The 17,604-nt window shown below is 31.8% G+C and overlaps 1 protein-coding gene across 2 annotated transcripts in view; it reads left to right on the forward strand.

Annotated features, from left to right (window-relative positions):
- The window catches only part of LOC142232825 (limbic system-associated membrane protein), a 320,310-nt gene that overhangs the window by 292,842 nt on the left and 9,864 nt on the right, over window positions 1-17,604 (forward strand). The window contains exon 8 of one of the 2 annotated variants that reach the window (XM_075303514.1): window positions 15,848-16,862. The exons of the other annotated variant lie outside the window; for it this stretch is intronic. Coding sequence (XP_075159629.1) covers window positions 15,848-16,003 — 156 coding nt within the window. The 3' untranslated portion in view covers window positions 16,004-16,862. Of the gene's footprint in view, window positions 1-15,847; window positions 16,863-17,604 lie in introns of those variants that run through there. 2 annotated transcript variants of the gene reach the window in all.

Genomic DNA, 17,604 nt, shown 5'->3' on the forward strand with positions numbered 1-17,604 from the left:
ACGCCTTGAGAACACTAGCATATCTAGTGTGCGGTTTAAGTTTAAATTGGGCCATATTTGCTTGGTGTCGTTACAACCCTTGCAATTTCCCCATCGAATATTGGCCATCATAACAGCCTTCTCACGCAGTAAGAACTTGCAGGTGGCTAGAGGCATACCAACAGATTCTAGTTCCCCTGGAATATGTAAGGTAGTTCCTAGCATTGCTAACACATCTGCTTCGCAGTTCCCCGGTATGTTCCTATGGCCAGGCACCCATATTAGGTGAATATTGTACTGCTCAGCCATCTCGTTGAGAGATTTGCGGCAGTCTATGGCCGTTTTCGAGTTAAGGAACACAGAGTCCAAGGATTTTATTGCAGGTTGACTGTCTGAGTATATATTAATGCCAATATTTGTTGGAACATTACTTCTCAGCCAATTCACCACCTCTCTTATTGCCAATATTTCAGCCTGAAAAACACTACAGTGATTAGGTAATCTTTTCGCTATTCGAATTTCCAGATCTTTAGAATATACTCCGAACCCCACTTGTCCATTCAATTTGGAGCCATCAGTATAGAAATCTATATATCTTTTATTCTCCGGGGTCTGTGTACACCACGCCTCACTGTTGGGAATTAGAGTTTCAAACTTTTTGTAGAAAAGTGGTTTTGACAGGGTGTAATCCACTACGTTAGGCACATCTGGCATTACTTTGAGGACCGAAGTATGACCGTACATTTTTTCCGACCACAGCGATAGCTCGCGCAACCGCACAGCCGTCCTAACATATTGAGTATACTCAATATTGCAGCCATTTATTTTTATCGGAGGTAGAGCGTTTATGTCGCACCCGTTTCTGGAGACTACTAAGCACTTAGTTTTCAAAGGATTTAATTTCTATGTATTCGTTGCAGGTTCATATTTATGTTTTCAATACAGGATGCAAAGTTCGAGTCATCACACGAGAAACATAACTGAACATCATCAGCATATATATGAATTACACACCCACTAGGTACCCGAACTATATCATTAATATATAGAGAGAAGAGTAAGGGGCCTAAAACCGATCCCTGTGGTACTCCTCTTGCTAAGTCTAGTGGCTGCGAGTAGGATCTCCCGGAAAGTACAACTTGTCTTCTTCCAAAGAGGTAAGAAGATAAAAGGGTACTAGAGGTTTCATCAAATCCAAAAAGTTTCTTCAGCTTATTCAGTAAAATCCTATGACAAACTAAATCAAATGCTTTTGAGTGATCCAAAAGCACTAAGAAAGAAAATCAATCAATCAATATCAATATTCTGCCTCAGTTCCTCAACAACGTCAACTAAGAATGTAGTGCAGCTATGGCCCGATCGAAATCCTGATTGATTATCTGTCAACAAATGGTTCATAGAAATATAGTCATTAATTTGTTTATACATAATGTTCTCAAAAGCGTTTGAGAAAAACGGTAAGATAGATATGGGTCTGTACTCGCCATTGGATTTGGGTGTCGGAATTATCTTAGCCCTCTTCCAGCTGGAAGGAAATGTAGATGTTGTCAGTATATGGTTAAATAAATGTGTCACAATGGGCAGAAGAGAAGGCAATAACAACTTTGCAAATCGTTGATCAACATTATCAAGACCTTTGGCATTCGACTTGACATCAAGAATAGATTGGAGTGTGTCACATTGGGCGATACACGTGAAATTAAACATGCTTTCGCAATTAAATGAAGAACTATTTTCATCAGATTGCTCTTCGTCAAGAATGATATCATTATTAGTGAATTGCAAATTAAGCTCATTAGGGTCAAGATTACATTTATCGTTCTCATAAGTCCTACACACAAAAATTTTTTTTTGATTTCAATCACGAAAATCGCGGATTCAATCATTTTTTTTAATTGAAATGTCTTCAATCACGAAAATGATAGTATCAATCACCCATTTTGATTTAAAACCAACACGATTTTTAATTAAAAATTTAATTGACTTTTCTCACGGAATCAATTAATTGTGTGATTGAATCAATTAAAAACGTGATTGATTTTTAACATAAAATTCAATCACAGTTTTAATTGAATCAATTAAAATTTTAATTAATTTCGCGACAAAAATCAATGAACTATTTGATTCATTCAATTAAATAATTAATTGAAATTGGCTATAAATTTCGATCAAAAAATTTATATATTGCGACCACAAAATCGTATTTAGTTTTTTTTCTTTTGAAATAAAAGAAAATATGTGTTTCTTATAAAACATATTTAATATTTTATTATTTTTTGAATTATGCAATAGACAAATAAATTTGGTTCTTGTCATTTGTGTTTTGTTCTAACATAACTTACAAATACAACTACTATCAATAACAACTATAGGGTGAAAAAATAAATTATATAAATCATTATCTTCCTTATAATAATAACCATGTTAACATGTTAAATATGTAGATGCGACTAGATTTCCAATAAATCAGCAGCCTGTAAGCTAAATTAGTTTTTCTGAAAGTAAACAGAATAATTCGAATTTAATTTTGTTCAATTAAAAGTTAATTTTGTTAAACAATACCTGCATAGAATATCAAGTTCAATTCTTAGTTCCAGGTTGCAGATTTATAATCTTCTTTTGCAGTTGTAGTCTTTTAGCATAAAAAGGTGTATTAAGGAGCTCGTTAATTTAATTTTAGTAACAATTCCTTTCCAAAATTTCCACATATTAAAATCGTCTATTAAAATTTGAACCAATCAAAGACAAAAATAATGGGAAAGCAATGTAATATTTGGTATTATATTGATGATAATTTGCAAATTCTGGAAATAGAAAAAAATATAAATGGAAAATACATATTTTTATTATTTTCTGATATTTTTCATATTTTTAAATCCAAAAGAAAGAACTTTTTTACCATTACATAATTCAGCTCATTAGTTTATATACCAGATATACTCTACTTTGGTTCAAACTGAAAAAGGCAGGTAAAACAAAAATGCAATTTAATGCCAACGCTACTTCGCAACTTCAAGGTGAATCTTCCAACAAACCCATACCGCTCTTGGTTTTAAGAAAACTAGGAGTGAAAAAAATTTATAATTTTAAAAGATCAATACGGTACCCACTTTTTTATTGCAAACATATTCTTATATATTTGATAAAATTATGGAGTTGATGGGATTGATTGGTCAATTTCACGAAATAAAATTGCTCACTAAAAGAAATGAATAAAAAATATATTATTTTCATTCATTCATACTCCGTTTAGTCCGTTTAATGTAAACAGGCTTCAATGGAAAACGGTATTCACATTTCACAATTTCTTACCTTCAATAAACGTAGATTGTTTTCCATTTTTCAATACCACAAACACAGGTAATTTCAAATGCGTTCTCTCATATGTTTTTTTCAAACCTTTACCACGTGGCCATTTGTTGTTGCACACTTTATTTATTTCAACCCTTTGCTATGATTTGTTGTTGCGTTCAAAATATTTATGCACACATTTTGAATGCAGCAGACAGAATGTCGCCAATCATGTTTTTCAATTTACGCGAAAAACAAAAACCCAACCGTTCGTTACGAGTTACTTCCACAGACTGATCTCTCCATCATACATTGTTGAATAAATACCCATTCTCTTGTTCTCTTTTCGCTCTTTCCATTGCTCAAAATTATTCAGTTTCAATCACAAAGGTGATTGGATCAATCACATGTGTAATTGGAAACGGAAAAATTTCAATCACGTTTGTAATTGAAAATTATTTCCGAATTGATTAACAAATTGATTGAATCAATTAATATTTTAATTGGAAACGTAACAAATATCAATCATTTTTTTAATTGGTTTTTATTCTGATTTGATTAAATAATTAATTGAATCAATTAACATATTAATTGAATCCGTTTCCAAATTCAATTAAGTGTTTAATTGAAAAAATGTTGGTGATAATTTTTTGTGTGTACCAATACCAATTTTCCTTATCTCTTGCCATTTCTGTTTGCTATTAAGGGCGTTTCTGAACTTCTCCCCAAAAAACCTAGTCTTTGCCTCTCTGATAACTCTAACAACTTCCCTTCTTACTGATTTAAACTCCTCTCGCAGTCTGGAAGTTTTAAACCGTTTCCATCGTCTATGCAGCTCATCTCTCTTATCTATCAAAACCCGTATAGTATTATTGAACCATGGTTGATCACTAGGTCTCAAATATCGAGTCCTTAGAGGTACATGTTTATCGAAGAGCATACCAAGATTGTATTCAAGGAGATTTGTTTTCTCATCAACACTCATCATCCAATGCATAAAAAACATCCCATGACATGTTATTAAAATCAATAAGGAGCTCATCTTGACTGATGTTTTTGAAATCCCTAAAACTGAATGATTGTGGGCAGTGGGCCTCTGAGAATTCATACGCTAAGAATATAAAATCATGCCTCGAAAACGAAGAACAAGAATGCTGGTCATAATGCTTACATTTTTGAAGGGATGTTAAAGAAATAAATCAAGTAATGTATCGCAGGTATTGCCATAGTGTGTTGGGATTTCTTCATTGACTGAGAACAAACCTAATGAATTGAATTCATTTATCATACTACTTTCTCTGAAAAGGTTCGAGTTAAAATCTCCCGCAATAATAATATCCTCGTAGGTTAAGGAAATTGGTCTTGGGTCATCCAAAAGTGAGTCAATATCAATTCGTTTATTCGGTCTATATACTGTTCCAAGCAGGATGTGGTGGTCTTCACTAGTTATACTCAGAAATAAATATTCCATTGTACTACCAGAGCTAGATGAGCAAAGACGTTTGACACGCAAACCTCTTCTCACATACATTGCTACACCCCCCGCATGTTCTTGCCTATCCGCTCGGTACAGTTTGTACCCATCCAGACCAACGAGAGAGTCAGATAAGTTCGTGGTGAACCATGTTTCAGATATACAAATAACATCAATAGAAGAATTCACAAAAACATAGCGGAATTCATCAATTTTTCTCAATAGGCCCTGGGCATTTAAATGTATAATTTTTAATCCCGCATGAGTTTTAGATAGAATTCTTACCATGCTATACGTACTGATTGTGGAATTAACGTTATTATCATTTGTATCTATCATGATTACATACTGAACAAAAATATTGGCTTAAAACTTTACTTTCTTTCGGACTGATTTGGCATTGATAAATATTTAAATGTAAATTTAATGATATTTGTATGTATGAATGTGATATATAATGATGAAATAATTGTGATTTAATGGAGATAAAAATTGAAAAATTAAAAATTATAAATTTGGAAATTTTAAAGAGTCTAAAGAAAACGAAAGAGGTCATTCAGTTGTTCCAAAGTGAATATAGATTTAGGGTCATCAGAATCAAATATTTTGATGTGAGCATTTCCTCTTATAGTAAAAGCACTGTGCAGTTTTTTTATTTTTGTTGTGAGTACTTTTCATTTTCCATTTCAAGTTTTGTTATTTTATCTTTCAAAACGGCAATTTCGTTATGAGCGATGGCAACACTGTTTTTTAATTCTGTCAATTCTTTCTTAACATCACCAATAATAAGTTCTCTCATTCCACATAGTCTCTTATCCATTTCACACATAAAACGGCATTCACTCTCATACATAAGCTGCTGCATATTTTTTTGTATTTCTTGTTGTTGTTTGTCAAATCTTTTTTCAATAACATTTATCAAACGTGTTGGTGAGTCGTAAAGAGATGTTCGCGGGGAATCTGGCACGCTAACATATTCTTCAAACATAATTCTTGTTCTCTGTGGCGCAGCTAAGAGTGTGGGTTTAGTTAATGTTGGCTTCGTTGGTGTGCCTTGTATATCACTTTCTCGCATTTCATTCGTTGGGAGCACATTCAATGTTGTTGTTGTTTGCTCGGTATTCATGTTGTTTTATTTTCTTTTATTTTTGTATTCTTTGACACTTTATACCCAAAGTAAATTGTTTATTTATTTGTTAAAATGTTTATTAACAGCAAAGACAATAAACTTGAGGAAGATAGGAAATTGGCTACTGAGGAGATCAAACCATTTACCGTGTTAGTTTCATACTCGAACCAAACGCGTACACGACAAGTATTGTCATAGCATTAAAATGCAAATAAAAAGAAATTAAGTGCACGAAATAAATTTCCTTAAACGGGAAAATATAGTTTTTTTGTTGTTGCCTAAAATTTAACATTATTTCATTAGGAAAATTAAGTTTTTCATTTAAAAAATAAAAACGAAAAACAAATAAAAAAATTACGAACATGTATGGAACTAACATGGTAAATGCAACATTTGGTATGACGCAAGCCAATTTCCTATCTTCCTCAAGTTTATTGTCTTTGATTAACAGTGTAACCAACTGCTTTTTTTACACTGATACGAACAGATGGATGAATTTTTAAGATACTTTTGTATTTTATATAAATGATTCTGGATATTGATCGAAATATTAAATATTTGCGAGAGCAATCAAGAAATACGTCTTAACGCAGCGAAAGTTTTCTGAAATATCTGATTAATTAAATATTTTATAAATTAGTGAATTCCATAAATTAATCGTTTGAACAAATGAAACCTGAACGTACAACAAATGTGTAATCTTAAAATTTTTAACATAGTAGCATAACCTGAACGTACAACAAATGTGTAATCTTAAAATTTTTAACATAGTAGCATATATTATTAACATTATTAAATTAACATTACAAATATTTAACATAATTAAATATTTAAAACATAACCGGTTTGTGCAATAGTAAACTAAACACACACCCTGTGAATAACGCCTGTTTCTGATATTACACAAAAAATATTATCATCAACATATTTCCAATTAAAAAGTTGATAGAAGTTATAATCAATTAAAAAATTAACTTTTTAATTAAATTAAGAAAATAAGATTAATAACAAAATGGAGTGAGTTTTTAATTAAAATTATTAATTAAAATATTAAATTTATTAAATAAAAAATATTATTAAACATTTTATTCGGAAATGTTTAGTAGTTTATTATATATTGACGAAATCGGAAGAAAAATACAACAATAATTCTTTCCTTTTTACAACACATTTCCATAAAAAATTTAAAATATTAAAAATTTACAAGAAAACTATTTCATGCAAAGATAGGTATAGAGTTCGAGTTTAGCCACTAAAATCGAAAATAAATCTGTAAAAGCAGAATAAAATTATAACTTAATTATATAAATTAAAAATTTAATTTATGTTGATTGCAAACCCAATTAATTTTTTAATTAAAAATGTATCTAGTCTAAATAACTTTTTTAACTGACTTAATATTTTTAGTTTGATTGAAAAATTGAAAGTTTGAAACAAATTTTTGATTAAAAACAATCCTTAATTTTTTGACTAACTTTTCGAGTTTCATTAAAAAGTTAATATTGTCAATTAATTTTTTAATCATTGGCTTAATGTTTCTATTTTGATTAAATAGTTAATTATATCAATTAACTAATTAAGTGAAATTTTTTTCAACTGCAATAAACTTTTTAATTGGAAATATTTTGGTGATATTTTTTCTGTATATGTGTAAAAATATCTCCCTCGATTTATTTATTAGGTACAGATATATCAGTAGAAAAATTATTGGGTGTTGTCGTCCGATTTTATAGCAAGCAGAAGCAAGATTTCGTTACAACGTTTTTAGGACTGATTGATTCAAACGGGGGAAAATCTGATGATTTTTTAGATGGTTTAGAAAGATTAAAAAATCTCTACCAATTGGATTTTAAAAATTTAGTTGCTATCGGAACCGACAATGCTGCATCGATGACCGGTATCAATAATGGCTTACATAAAAAATAAGGGATAAATACAACATTAAAAATCTAGCCCTTATTAGATGCATTTGCCATTCACTGCAACTGGCAGTCTGTGCAACAACTGAAAAATCACTGCCATCCCATTTAAACTTTTTGGTTAAAGAGACCCATAATTGGTTTGCGTATTCCTCTGTTAGGCAAAAGTTGTATACTAAAATATACAAAGTTATTAACAGTGATTCTGAAAGTCCAACTAAGATTCCCATGGCAGCACCAACCAGATGATTATCAATTGAAAAAGCAATAAGATCAATTTTAGATATGTGGCTGGAGTTAAAAACACATTTTAATGTCATAAATGAAAGTTCATTTGAAGCAACCAGTTTGAAAAATATATATAACGACCAAAAAAATTTTGTATACTTAAATATTTATCATCAGTTTTATTAGAAGTTCAAAAAGTAAATCTGGGGTTTGAATCTCAAAATGCAGACCATACAAAACTTTTTAAAGATCTAATTAGACTGTTAAAAAGCTTAACAAACTCAATTATATTTCCAAATATTGATTTTGATTATTATGAAGGTGATATTGATTCTGTTATTAATCAATATTGTTATTTAGGATATTCTTTTGAAAAGTCTTGCGATGAGTGTAAAATTTCTGAGCTTGATAAAGATGTAATTAAAAACGTTTGTATTAAATTTACAAAATCATAAATGAAATAAGAAATAGACTCCCTTCAAATATTAAGATACTCGAGAATATTTCCATATTTAGTGTCGACAAATTTATCTCGTCTTCGGAGAAAGATATTTTAAAATTTGTCGAGGAATTCATTACTGATAAAAATGAATTGAGTGAAATTGAAATATGCATTAAAAATATAAACCTGTGTACTTGGAATAACGTACAACGAACCGATTCATTTTGGATAGAAGTTCATAATTTCCAAAATGCTTCAAATCAATACCCATTTCAAAAGTTATCTGGTTTTATATAGATCTTTTAAGTTATCCATATTTTAATGCAGAAGTGGAGAGAACATTTAGTATTATGATTTTTTTTTAAAGAAAAGGTAGAACATGTCTCAATACAATTAATTCTTTAATTCATATCAAATATGGATTAAAATATCAAAATTCGTGTTGTTGTGATTATGAAATTCCTGATAAAATTTGTCTGAGTGTTACATTAGATCGTTATTGTTCCCAGAGGATGAAGAAGAAAATGATATAACATTCTTCGATGAAAATGTATTTTAAATATCGAATTATATGTATTTATACTTAATACTAAATGCTTTAAAAACCATTAACTTTGAACTAAGCAATTTTTACTTATGTGTTGTCAATGTATGTAAGGATTTTTAGATGTTGTTAACAAAAGTACAAAATGTTTATAAAGGGTGATTTGTTAAGAGCTTGATAACTTTTTTTTTAAAAAAAAACGCATAAAATTTGCAAAATCTCATCGGTTCTTTATTTGAAACGTTAGATTGGTCCATGACATTTACTTTTTGAAGATAATTTCTTTTAAATGTTGACCGCGGCTGCGTCTTAGGTGGTCCATTCGGAAAGTCCAATTTTGGGCAACTTTTTCGAGCATTTCGGCCGGAATAGCCCGAATTTCTTCGGAAATGTTGTCTTCCAAAGCTGGAATAGTTGCTGGCTTATTTCTGTAGACTTTAGACTTGACGTAGCCCCACAAAAAATAGTCTAAAGGCGTCAAATCGCATGATCTTGGTGGCCAACTTACCGGTCCATTTCTTGAGATGAATTGTTCTCCGAAGTTTTCCCTCAAAATGGCCATAGAATCGCGAGCTGTGTGGCATGTAGCGCCATCTTGTTGAAACCACATGTCAACCAAGTTCAGTTCTTCCATTTTTGGCAACAAAAAGTTTGTTAGCATCGAACGATAGCGATCGCCATTCACCGTAACGTTGCGTCCAACAGCATCTTTGAAAAAATACGGTCCAATGATTCCACCAGCGTACAAACCACACCAAACAGTGCATTTTTCGGGATGCATGGGCAGTTCTTGAACGGCTTCTGGTTGCTCTTCACTCCAAATGCGGCAATTTTGCTTATTTACGTAGCCATTCAACCAGAAATGAGCCTCATCGCTGAACAAAATTTGTCGATAAAAAAGCGGATTTTCTGCCAACTTTTCTAGGGCCCATTCACTGAAAATTCGACGTTGTGGCTCGTTAGTAAGTCTATTCATGATGAAATGTCAAAGCATACAGAGCATCTTTCTCTTTGACACCATGTCTGAAATCCCACGTGATCTGTCAAATACTAAAGCATGAAAATCCTAACCTCAAAAGAATCACCCTTTATAATACGTTAAAGCTTTCTTAATAAACAGACTGAATTTGAAAAGGAATTTTTTGTAATTTTTTTTGTGATAACAATTCCCAGAGGATGGAAAGGAGATGATATGAGATTCTTATATGAAATGTATTTTAAATATCGAATTATATGTAATAATAATTAATACTAAATGCTATAAAAACCATAAACTGTGGACTAAAAAATTTTTACTTATGTATTGTCAATGTATATTTGGATTTTTATGTGTTATTAACCAAAAAAAGTACAAAACGGTTATACAACTTTAAAGCTTCCTTAATAAACAAACTGAATTTAAAAAGGACTTTGTTGTGTTGTGATAACAATTGGGATGTTAGAAAATACGCATAAATCAATGCCCGAAATTTGTAAAGGGTGGTTAAATTGTCAGGGCCGATGTTGAATGTGAACCACACCTAAACGCCAAGTTTTTTCCGAATTTTTTGACATTTCTCTATTTCAGACTTACTCAATTTGAACCATGGAAAGATACACAATCCAACAACGTGTTAAAGTTATCCAGACTTATGATGTGGATGATCAATTTTCGAAGAAAATCATCTTCAGTGATGAGGCACATTTTCACCTCAGTGGATTCATCAATAAACAGAATTGCCGCATTTGGGCGAATGATAATCCAAGAGTGATTGTCGAAAAACCAATGCACCCACAAAGAGTGACTGTTTGGTGCGGTTTATGGGCTGGCAGCATCATCGGGCCGTATTTTTTCCAAAATGAGGCCGGTCAGGCAGTTACTGTGAATGGTGTTCGCTATCGTGAGATGATAACGAACTTTTTATGGCCCGAATTGGAAGATATGGATGTGGACGATATGTGGTTTCAGCAGGACGGTGCCACTTGTCACACAGCTAATGAAACAATGGCTCTTTTGCGCAACAAATTCAATGGCCGTGTTATCTCACGTAATGGCGATGTCAATTGGCCCCCAAGATCACGTGATTTGACACCGTTGGACTTTTTTTCTTTGGGGTTATTTGAAAGAAAAGGTGTACGTCAATAAGCCAGCAACAATTCAAGAGCTAAAGGATGAGATAATTCGGCACATTAACGGCATAGAACCTCCATTATGCCTCAGCGTCATCGAACCATCGGATGAAGGTGTGCCACCGATGTCGCGGCGCCCATTTGGCCGATAGTTGTTCCATACATAATTGAGTAATACCAATATATCATAATGAAATAAAATTACAATAATTTCCTAAATAGTTTGTGTTTTATTCAAAATCAACATCGGCCCTTGAAATTTTAACCACCTTTTATAATACATCTTTGGTTTTTTTTTAGTCAAACATTGCATTTTATTTAGGATTTTGGATGTTAGAAAATACGCATAAATCAATACCCAAAATTTGTATAATACATCTTTGGTTTTTTTAGTCAAACATTGCATTTTATTTAGGATTTTGGTGCCTGCATTACCTTTTATGATGGCAACTGGCATATTAAAATTTATAAAATATTTTTGGTGCTTTTTGCCCTTCGGGAGTTGGCAACACTGCCCTCCAGAATGAATAGGTTGGGGAATCGACAGATAATAGAGCTAAATCTTTATTACTCTTAGCATATTTATAGATGGTGTCCGAACTGTCTATAGCCCGTCTAAAAAACACAATAAATTAAGTAAAGAAATAAGTATGGAGTTTTAAAAACGACATACGAACATATCCCCGGTGGTCATTTTCTTGGGGTTTCATATATATAAGGCACATGTAGAGATGGATTTTTTCAGAACCGCCGTGTTAAACACAATGAAATTATTCCATATTGAGAATGCGCACCGTAGCATTGAGTACCCTGAAGCTATTTGTTTGCAATATAGCCAATATTGCTGTGTATTATTTTAGTTTCACAGCCAATATAGTGTACTAAGGCCAGTTTCGCACGGCGCGAGTTGTTCACGACAATATTTTACAGGCAGTCCATGGATGAGAATTATTCAACCGTCGAACTGAACGGACGTGGTTTCTAATAGCGGAGTATTTCATCGTAATAAGTACTTATTACGAATTTCACGTGTGGTGGAAATATAAACCACCATGCAGCGAAATTCAAAGTCATCCACTGGGTTGCTAACTTCAGGGCCCAGTGGACGGGTAACGACTGAAGTTATAAATTTGGTGTCTACTCAGAGGTACGAAAAAAGTTTCCCGGACCAAGTCCTCGACGGCAAGATGCTGGATGGTATCAAGGACGATATAAGTTAATAGCTTTTGCGGACCAGAGGTCTATGGATTGCTTTAAAGCTGCATTGATGCTAATTGGTGAAGTTTGGGAGGGAGCCAGCTAAACGTAGAGCACATGCATGGATACCGGCAAACCCTCCTGATCCTGAGTCAATACTAGAGAGACTAAATGAATGTAACCCAGATCTTCCAACCGCCGATTGGAAGGTTGGTCGTTTGGATGAGGTGGATGGACCAATACGACATACGGTGTTTATATTAAACATAGAGTCGCTGCCACATCTAGCCCAGACCCAAGGACGTGTAAGTTATGGCTTTCATGATATCCATATGAAGGTATACAAAAGCGATCAGCCAAAGGATTCCAAAACGGACAAGCCTCCGGTAGAGTCAGCAGTGAAAAAATCTCCTAACGACGCCGAAGGAGACATAAACCCTGCACACTGTGGCGAAAATCATATGCGGGAAGTTTCTACAGGCTCAAACCTCACCAAAGCTGAACCGCGGATTGTTGCGAGAGTCACCGAGATCTGTGAAGAGGAAGCCCTTGATGACTCAATTGAAGCGGCTGATGTGACGTTGGTTGAAAATTTGGATGGTTCTACGGTTCCTCCAGATAAATCTTCACCATTGTAAGACCGCTTGTGCTGCCTTAAAAATTCTCCTGATGAAAGGAGACATAGATATAGTTCTTATTCAAGAACCATACATATATAAGAACAAGATCTGTGAATTAAGCACTCCGGGTTTCAAACTTTTGCATAATACCGGTAACGATATAAATCGAGCATGTATAATTGCTAAAAACGAACTAAACTTGTTTCTGCTTCCTTCATTGAGCAATGCAGACACTGTCGTAGCCAGTCTAGAGATATCCAAATGCAAATATTGGGTATCTTCGGTCTACATGGGACATGATAGGGAGATGCCACCCTGTGCCGTTAAGACCTAGTTAAGTCACTAAAAACAAAGACAAAACTCATTATGGGATACGATGCAAATGCACATCATAGTATTTGGGGAAGTAGTGATACTAATGTAAGGGGAGAGTCGCTAATAGAGTTTATTTTGCGTACTAACCTGGTAGTTTGCAATAAGGGAGATGCACCAACCTTCGTCACCAGAAACAGGCAAGAGGTTTTGGACGTCACGTTGACCTCTCCGGAACTGAATGATAAGATATCTGAGTGGCAAGTTTGGAGGGAACATAGCTTCTCAGATCATCGCTACATCAGTTTCAGATTGGCTGTTCGTACTTCAAACACCATATTTCTCGTAGTCTTCCAGTAAAAAATATCCAGCAAAAACTAGCAAGAGAGTAAGAGTGTATTTTACACTCTTTGTTTAAAATTGCTGAAAAGTACACGAACGGTATCCAGTAAGTATTTGCACATTGAAAATTTCAGCTGCTAAAACATTGAAAACAAAAAACGAATCCTGTATATTTAAGTTCCAATCGTAGTTGCCGAACATGTACATTGTATTGGTACTTTGTTTGTTATCAATAACCAGCTGGCAAACTATGCTATGGTTTGCAAGATTTTACTGGGGAAAAAATCTCTAGCAAAAACTTGCAATTTCTGTATCTCATAACTGTCAAATGTAGCCTCTCTCCGGCTCTCTTTTGTTGGCGTTTTGGTGTAAACGAACGACTTCAAGTAAAAATTTGGAATAGTTATCAAAAATTATCGGGTTCTCGAATGGAGCTATTATGTCGTGGTGGACTGTAAACAGCGTTTTGTTTATGTAAATTGTTACCGTTGTAATTTGAAAATCATCTACAGATATTGTATTTTCAAGTGAGGTTTTAACCTTAGACATTCATCCTTCGTCAAAATGACGACGATAAATTTTATTTTCAACGTAAAGTGTGTTTTGGTCAATTGGAAAATGATAAATTTAATTGTACTAATTCAACCAAATTATGAATTTTTGTTTATTATTAATTTAAAATAAACTGAGTGACATAGTAAACAAAATTTTGGTTATAATTTTTGTCCATGATGCAGTTACTAGAGCCTTTAAATAGGCCGTAGTCAAAATGACGAAGGATGACGTTAGTTTTATTCCCATACATGTTTGTAATTTTTTATTTGTTTTTCGTTTTTATTTTTTAAATGAAAAACTTAATTTTCTTAATGAAACAATGTTAAATTTTAGGCAACAATAAACAAATCAGTGTACGAAAACTAACGAAACGATTGATGTACGTATCATTTACAGTCACAAACTTTTAAATGTTCGTCAATCGTTTTGTAAGCAGACAAAAACAAAACAACAAACATTTCAAAAGCAAAAGAGACGAAACGATTGCTTTTATGCTCTTCGGATGTGCGGCGCCAAGTTGTTTCCGCGTCCAAAAAATGATATATTACAACAACTATTTGAGTATGACAATCAAAATAAAACATTTATATGTAACAACAATATATGACAACAATAGCGTATACTGTGTTAGCAATCCATGTACGCAAGTAAGCGTGGATCGACTATTTTCATCTTTAAAGTATATATTGGAAGACCAACGTAATAAGCTGACATCAACAAGCTTAGAGCATTTATTATTACCAAGGGTCAATGGGGTATTTGAATATGATGATTGAAAATTTTAAATTATTTGGAAAATAAATTAAATTTTAGTTTTAACATTTACCAATATAACAGGTGTTCCAAGAATAAATTGAATAAATAATGCAAGACAAAAAAATAACATTCAAGTTTTGTCTTCTTGTAACGACTTATTGAATGAGCAAACGTTTGCGAAACGTTTGTAGTCAATGTGTACTTTTTTGTTTTCTATATTGTACTAAGCACCGTAGTACTTTAGGTTTAGGTTTGGTTTCCACTCACAAACAAAAAGCAATATAAAACAAGTGCCGTTATCTTGGGTTTTCGTTTTGGATATGCGGGTTGTACGGAACGAAACAATTGGAAAAATGTAGTTTCTGTCCATACGTATGCTATGTCAATACGTATGGACCTAACATCGTAAATGGTTTGATGTGCTCAGTAGACAATTTCCCATATATATATATATATATATATATATATATATATATATATATATATATATATATATATATATATATATATATATATATATATATATATATATATATATATATATATATATATATATATATATATATATATATATATATATATATATATATATATATATATATATATATATATATATATATATATATATATATATATATATATATATATATATATATATATATATATATATATATATATATATATATATATATATATATATATATATATATATATATATATATATATATATATATATATATATATATATATATATATATATATATATATATATATATATATATATATATATATATATATATATATATATATATATATATATATATATAATAAAATTTGTGACAACAAATCCTGCCTATATATATTATATATATAATAAAATTTGTGACAACAAATCCTGCCTACCTTTGCAATTAACTTGAATATTATGCTTCTCTTACATTTCTTCTCAGATCAGCGATATACATCAGTTCTACACTCGAAATCATGACCTACTATTGGACTTGGATATGGAATATAAGATGGGTGTACCTAGCAGTGGATCTGTACTTGGGTCCATGTTTTACATGTTATATTATCTGATTACTTTTACAAGTGTATTTTTCTAAGACATTACTATTACTTTTTGTTTAATTGTGACATTTGTACATTGGTTTTGTTATAAGATGTGCCTTACATTAAGCGTTTACATTAGTATTACTGTTTCAATTCACATAAGATTTGCTAAGGAATCCAATTTTCCAACTGGTTCTAATAGATAATTTAGAGAAAAATTTCCATTTTTCATTTTTTATGTTAGTTACTGCTTTTGTTTTTGAATTTAAATGGATAAAGTATATCGTTAGGTGACATTATTTTTTATTTAATACAACATTCTATGTAGTATATATATGTAGCTGGTCAAGTACATTCGTACGGTTTGGTTAGGTGCTATATGCATAAGCGTAAATCTTTAAACATATAATACATACATATGTGCATTAGTCATATACTAATATATATGGGAATGTACAAGCCAAGAGTAGAACTATGTAAACTATTGTATATATAAAAATAATAAAATACCATTAATATATAAGTTTTAACTATATAAAATTACCAAATATATTCGATATAACCGAATCTTGTATACCCACCATATTAGACATTGCAAGGAATACGAAAACTTAGGTTTTCACAAAGCAACATAGTGGTCGTACTGCTTTGGAAACTGCAAATTTGTTTTAAATATTTACTGTATAGAAATAGATTAAATAATGCAACTTTATCCAATAAATATTGAATGAAAATATATGTTAAAATCAGATGTACGTACCGAAATAAAATTTACTACAATGTAAATGATATGAATACATTTCAAAGCTGTAAGTAGTAATTTTTTTTCATTGGATAATCTATCGGCTAAGCGATATATTGTAGCTACAACTCAATTAAGTCACAATAAATGTAAATACAAATTTTAAAAAAGTATATGACTTTTTTCTACAATTTAGCTACGAAGGTTAAATTTAGTTTAACTAATAAAAAGGTTTCCAATAGATATGTCTGGGGAACCAGAAAACATCACACAATTAAGCCAAAAATTATTTTAAAAAAATAATTTAAAATTTGTGTACTCTCGGTGAGCCCACTAATTTTTATTCATGATTACACTTCATATAGCTTCAAATTCTTAATTTTATCTATTGATTTTAATTAATTACTTCCCTAATAATGTTGTACTTTTTATAATCCCGAGCTTTTAACCCGGGTAGTGCTGGAATTATTTTTTTCGAATTTCTTTATGAAACTTTCATATATATAAATTTTGTCCTTCGTCCTTGTCCTTGTCGACAGGACCAATTTTTCAGCTGTGACCATATGGTCACATTGGCACTTCTAGGGTACAGGTTTTTGATACCTGCAAAATTCAAATTGTTTCATCGCAATCATGAAATTAAACGCCGTTTTATTGATAAAATGTATTGAAAGTTTATTTAAAAGCAAAATTAAATGATTTTACATGTAAAAAAATGAAATTTTAGCCTTCTCGGGTATTATAGGAAGCGAAACAGTTGACACATAGCCCAACATTACATTTCACGCAACAAGTTCTGCCTAAACTTTTGCATAAATCACCAGCACAACGTCAACAAAATGATCTGTTCGATCGTAGCGAATGGTTTGTGTTAGTTCATTTTCATGTCGATGCCGCTTTGGCCCTGCATTG

This window comes from Haematobia irritans, chromosome 4 (genome assembly GCF_050003625.1).
Source record: "Haematobia irritans isolate KBUSLIRL chromosome 4, ASM5000362v1, whole genome shotgun sequence".
NCBI classification, from domain to species: domain Eukaryota; kingdom Metazoa; phylum Arthropoda; class Insecta; order Diptera; family Muscidae; genus Haematobia; species Haematobia irritans.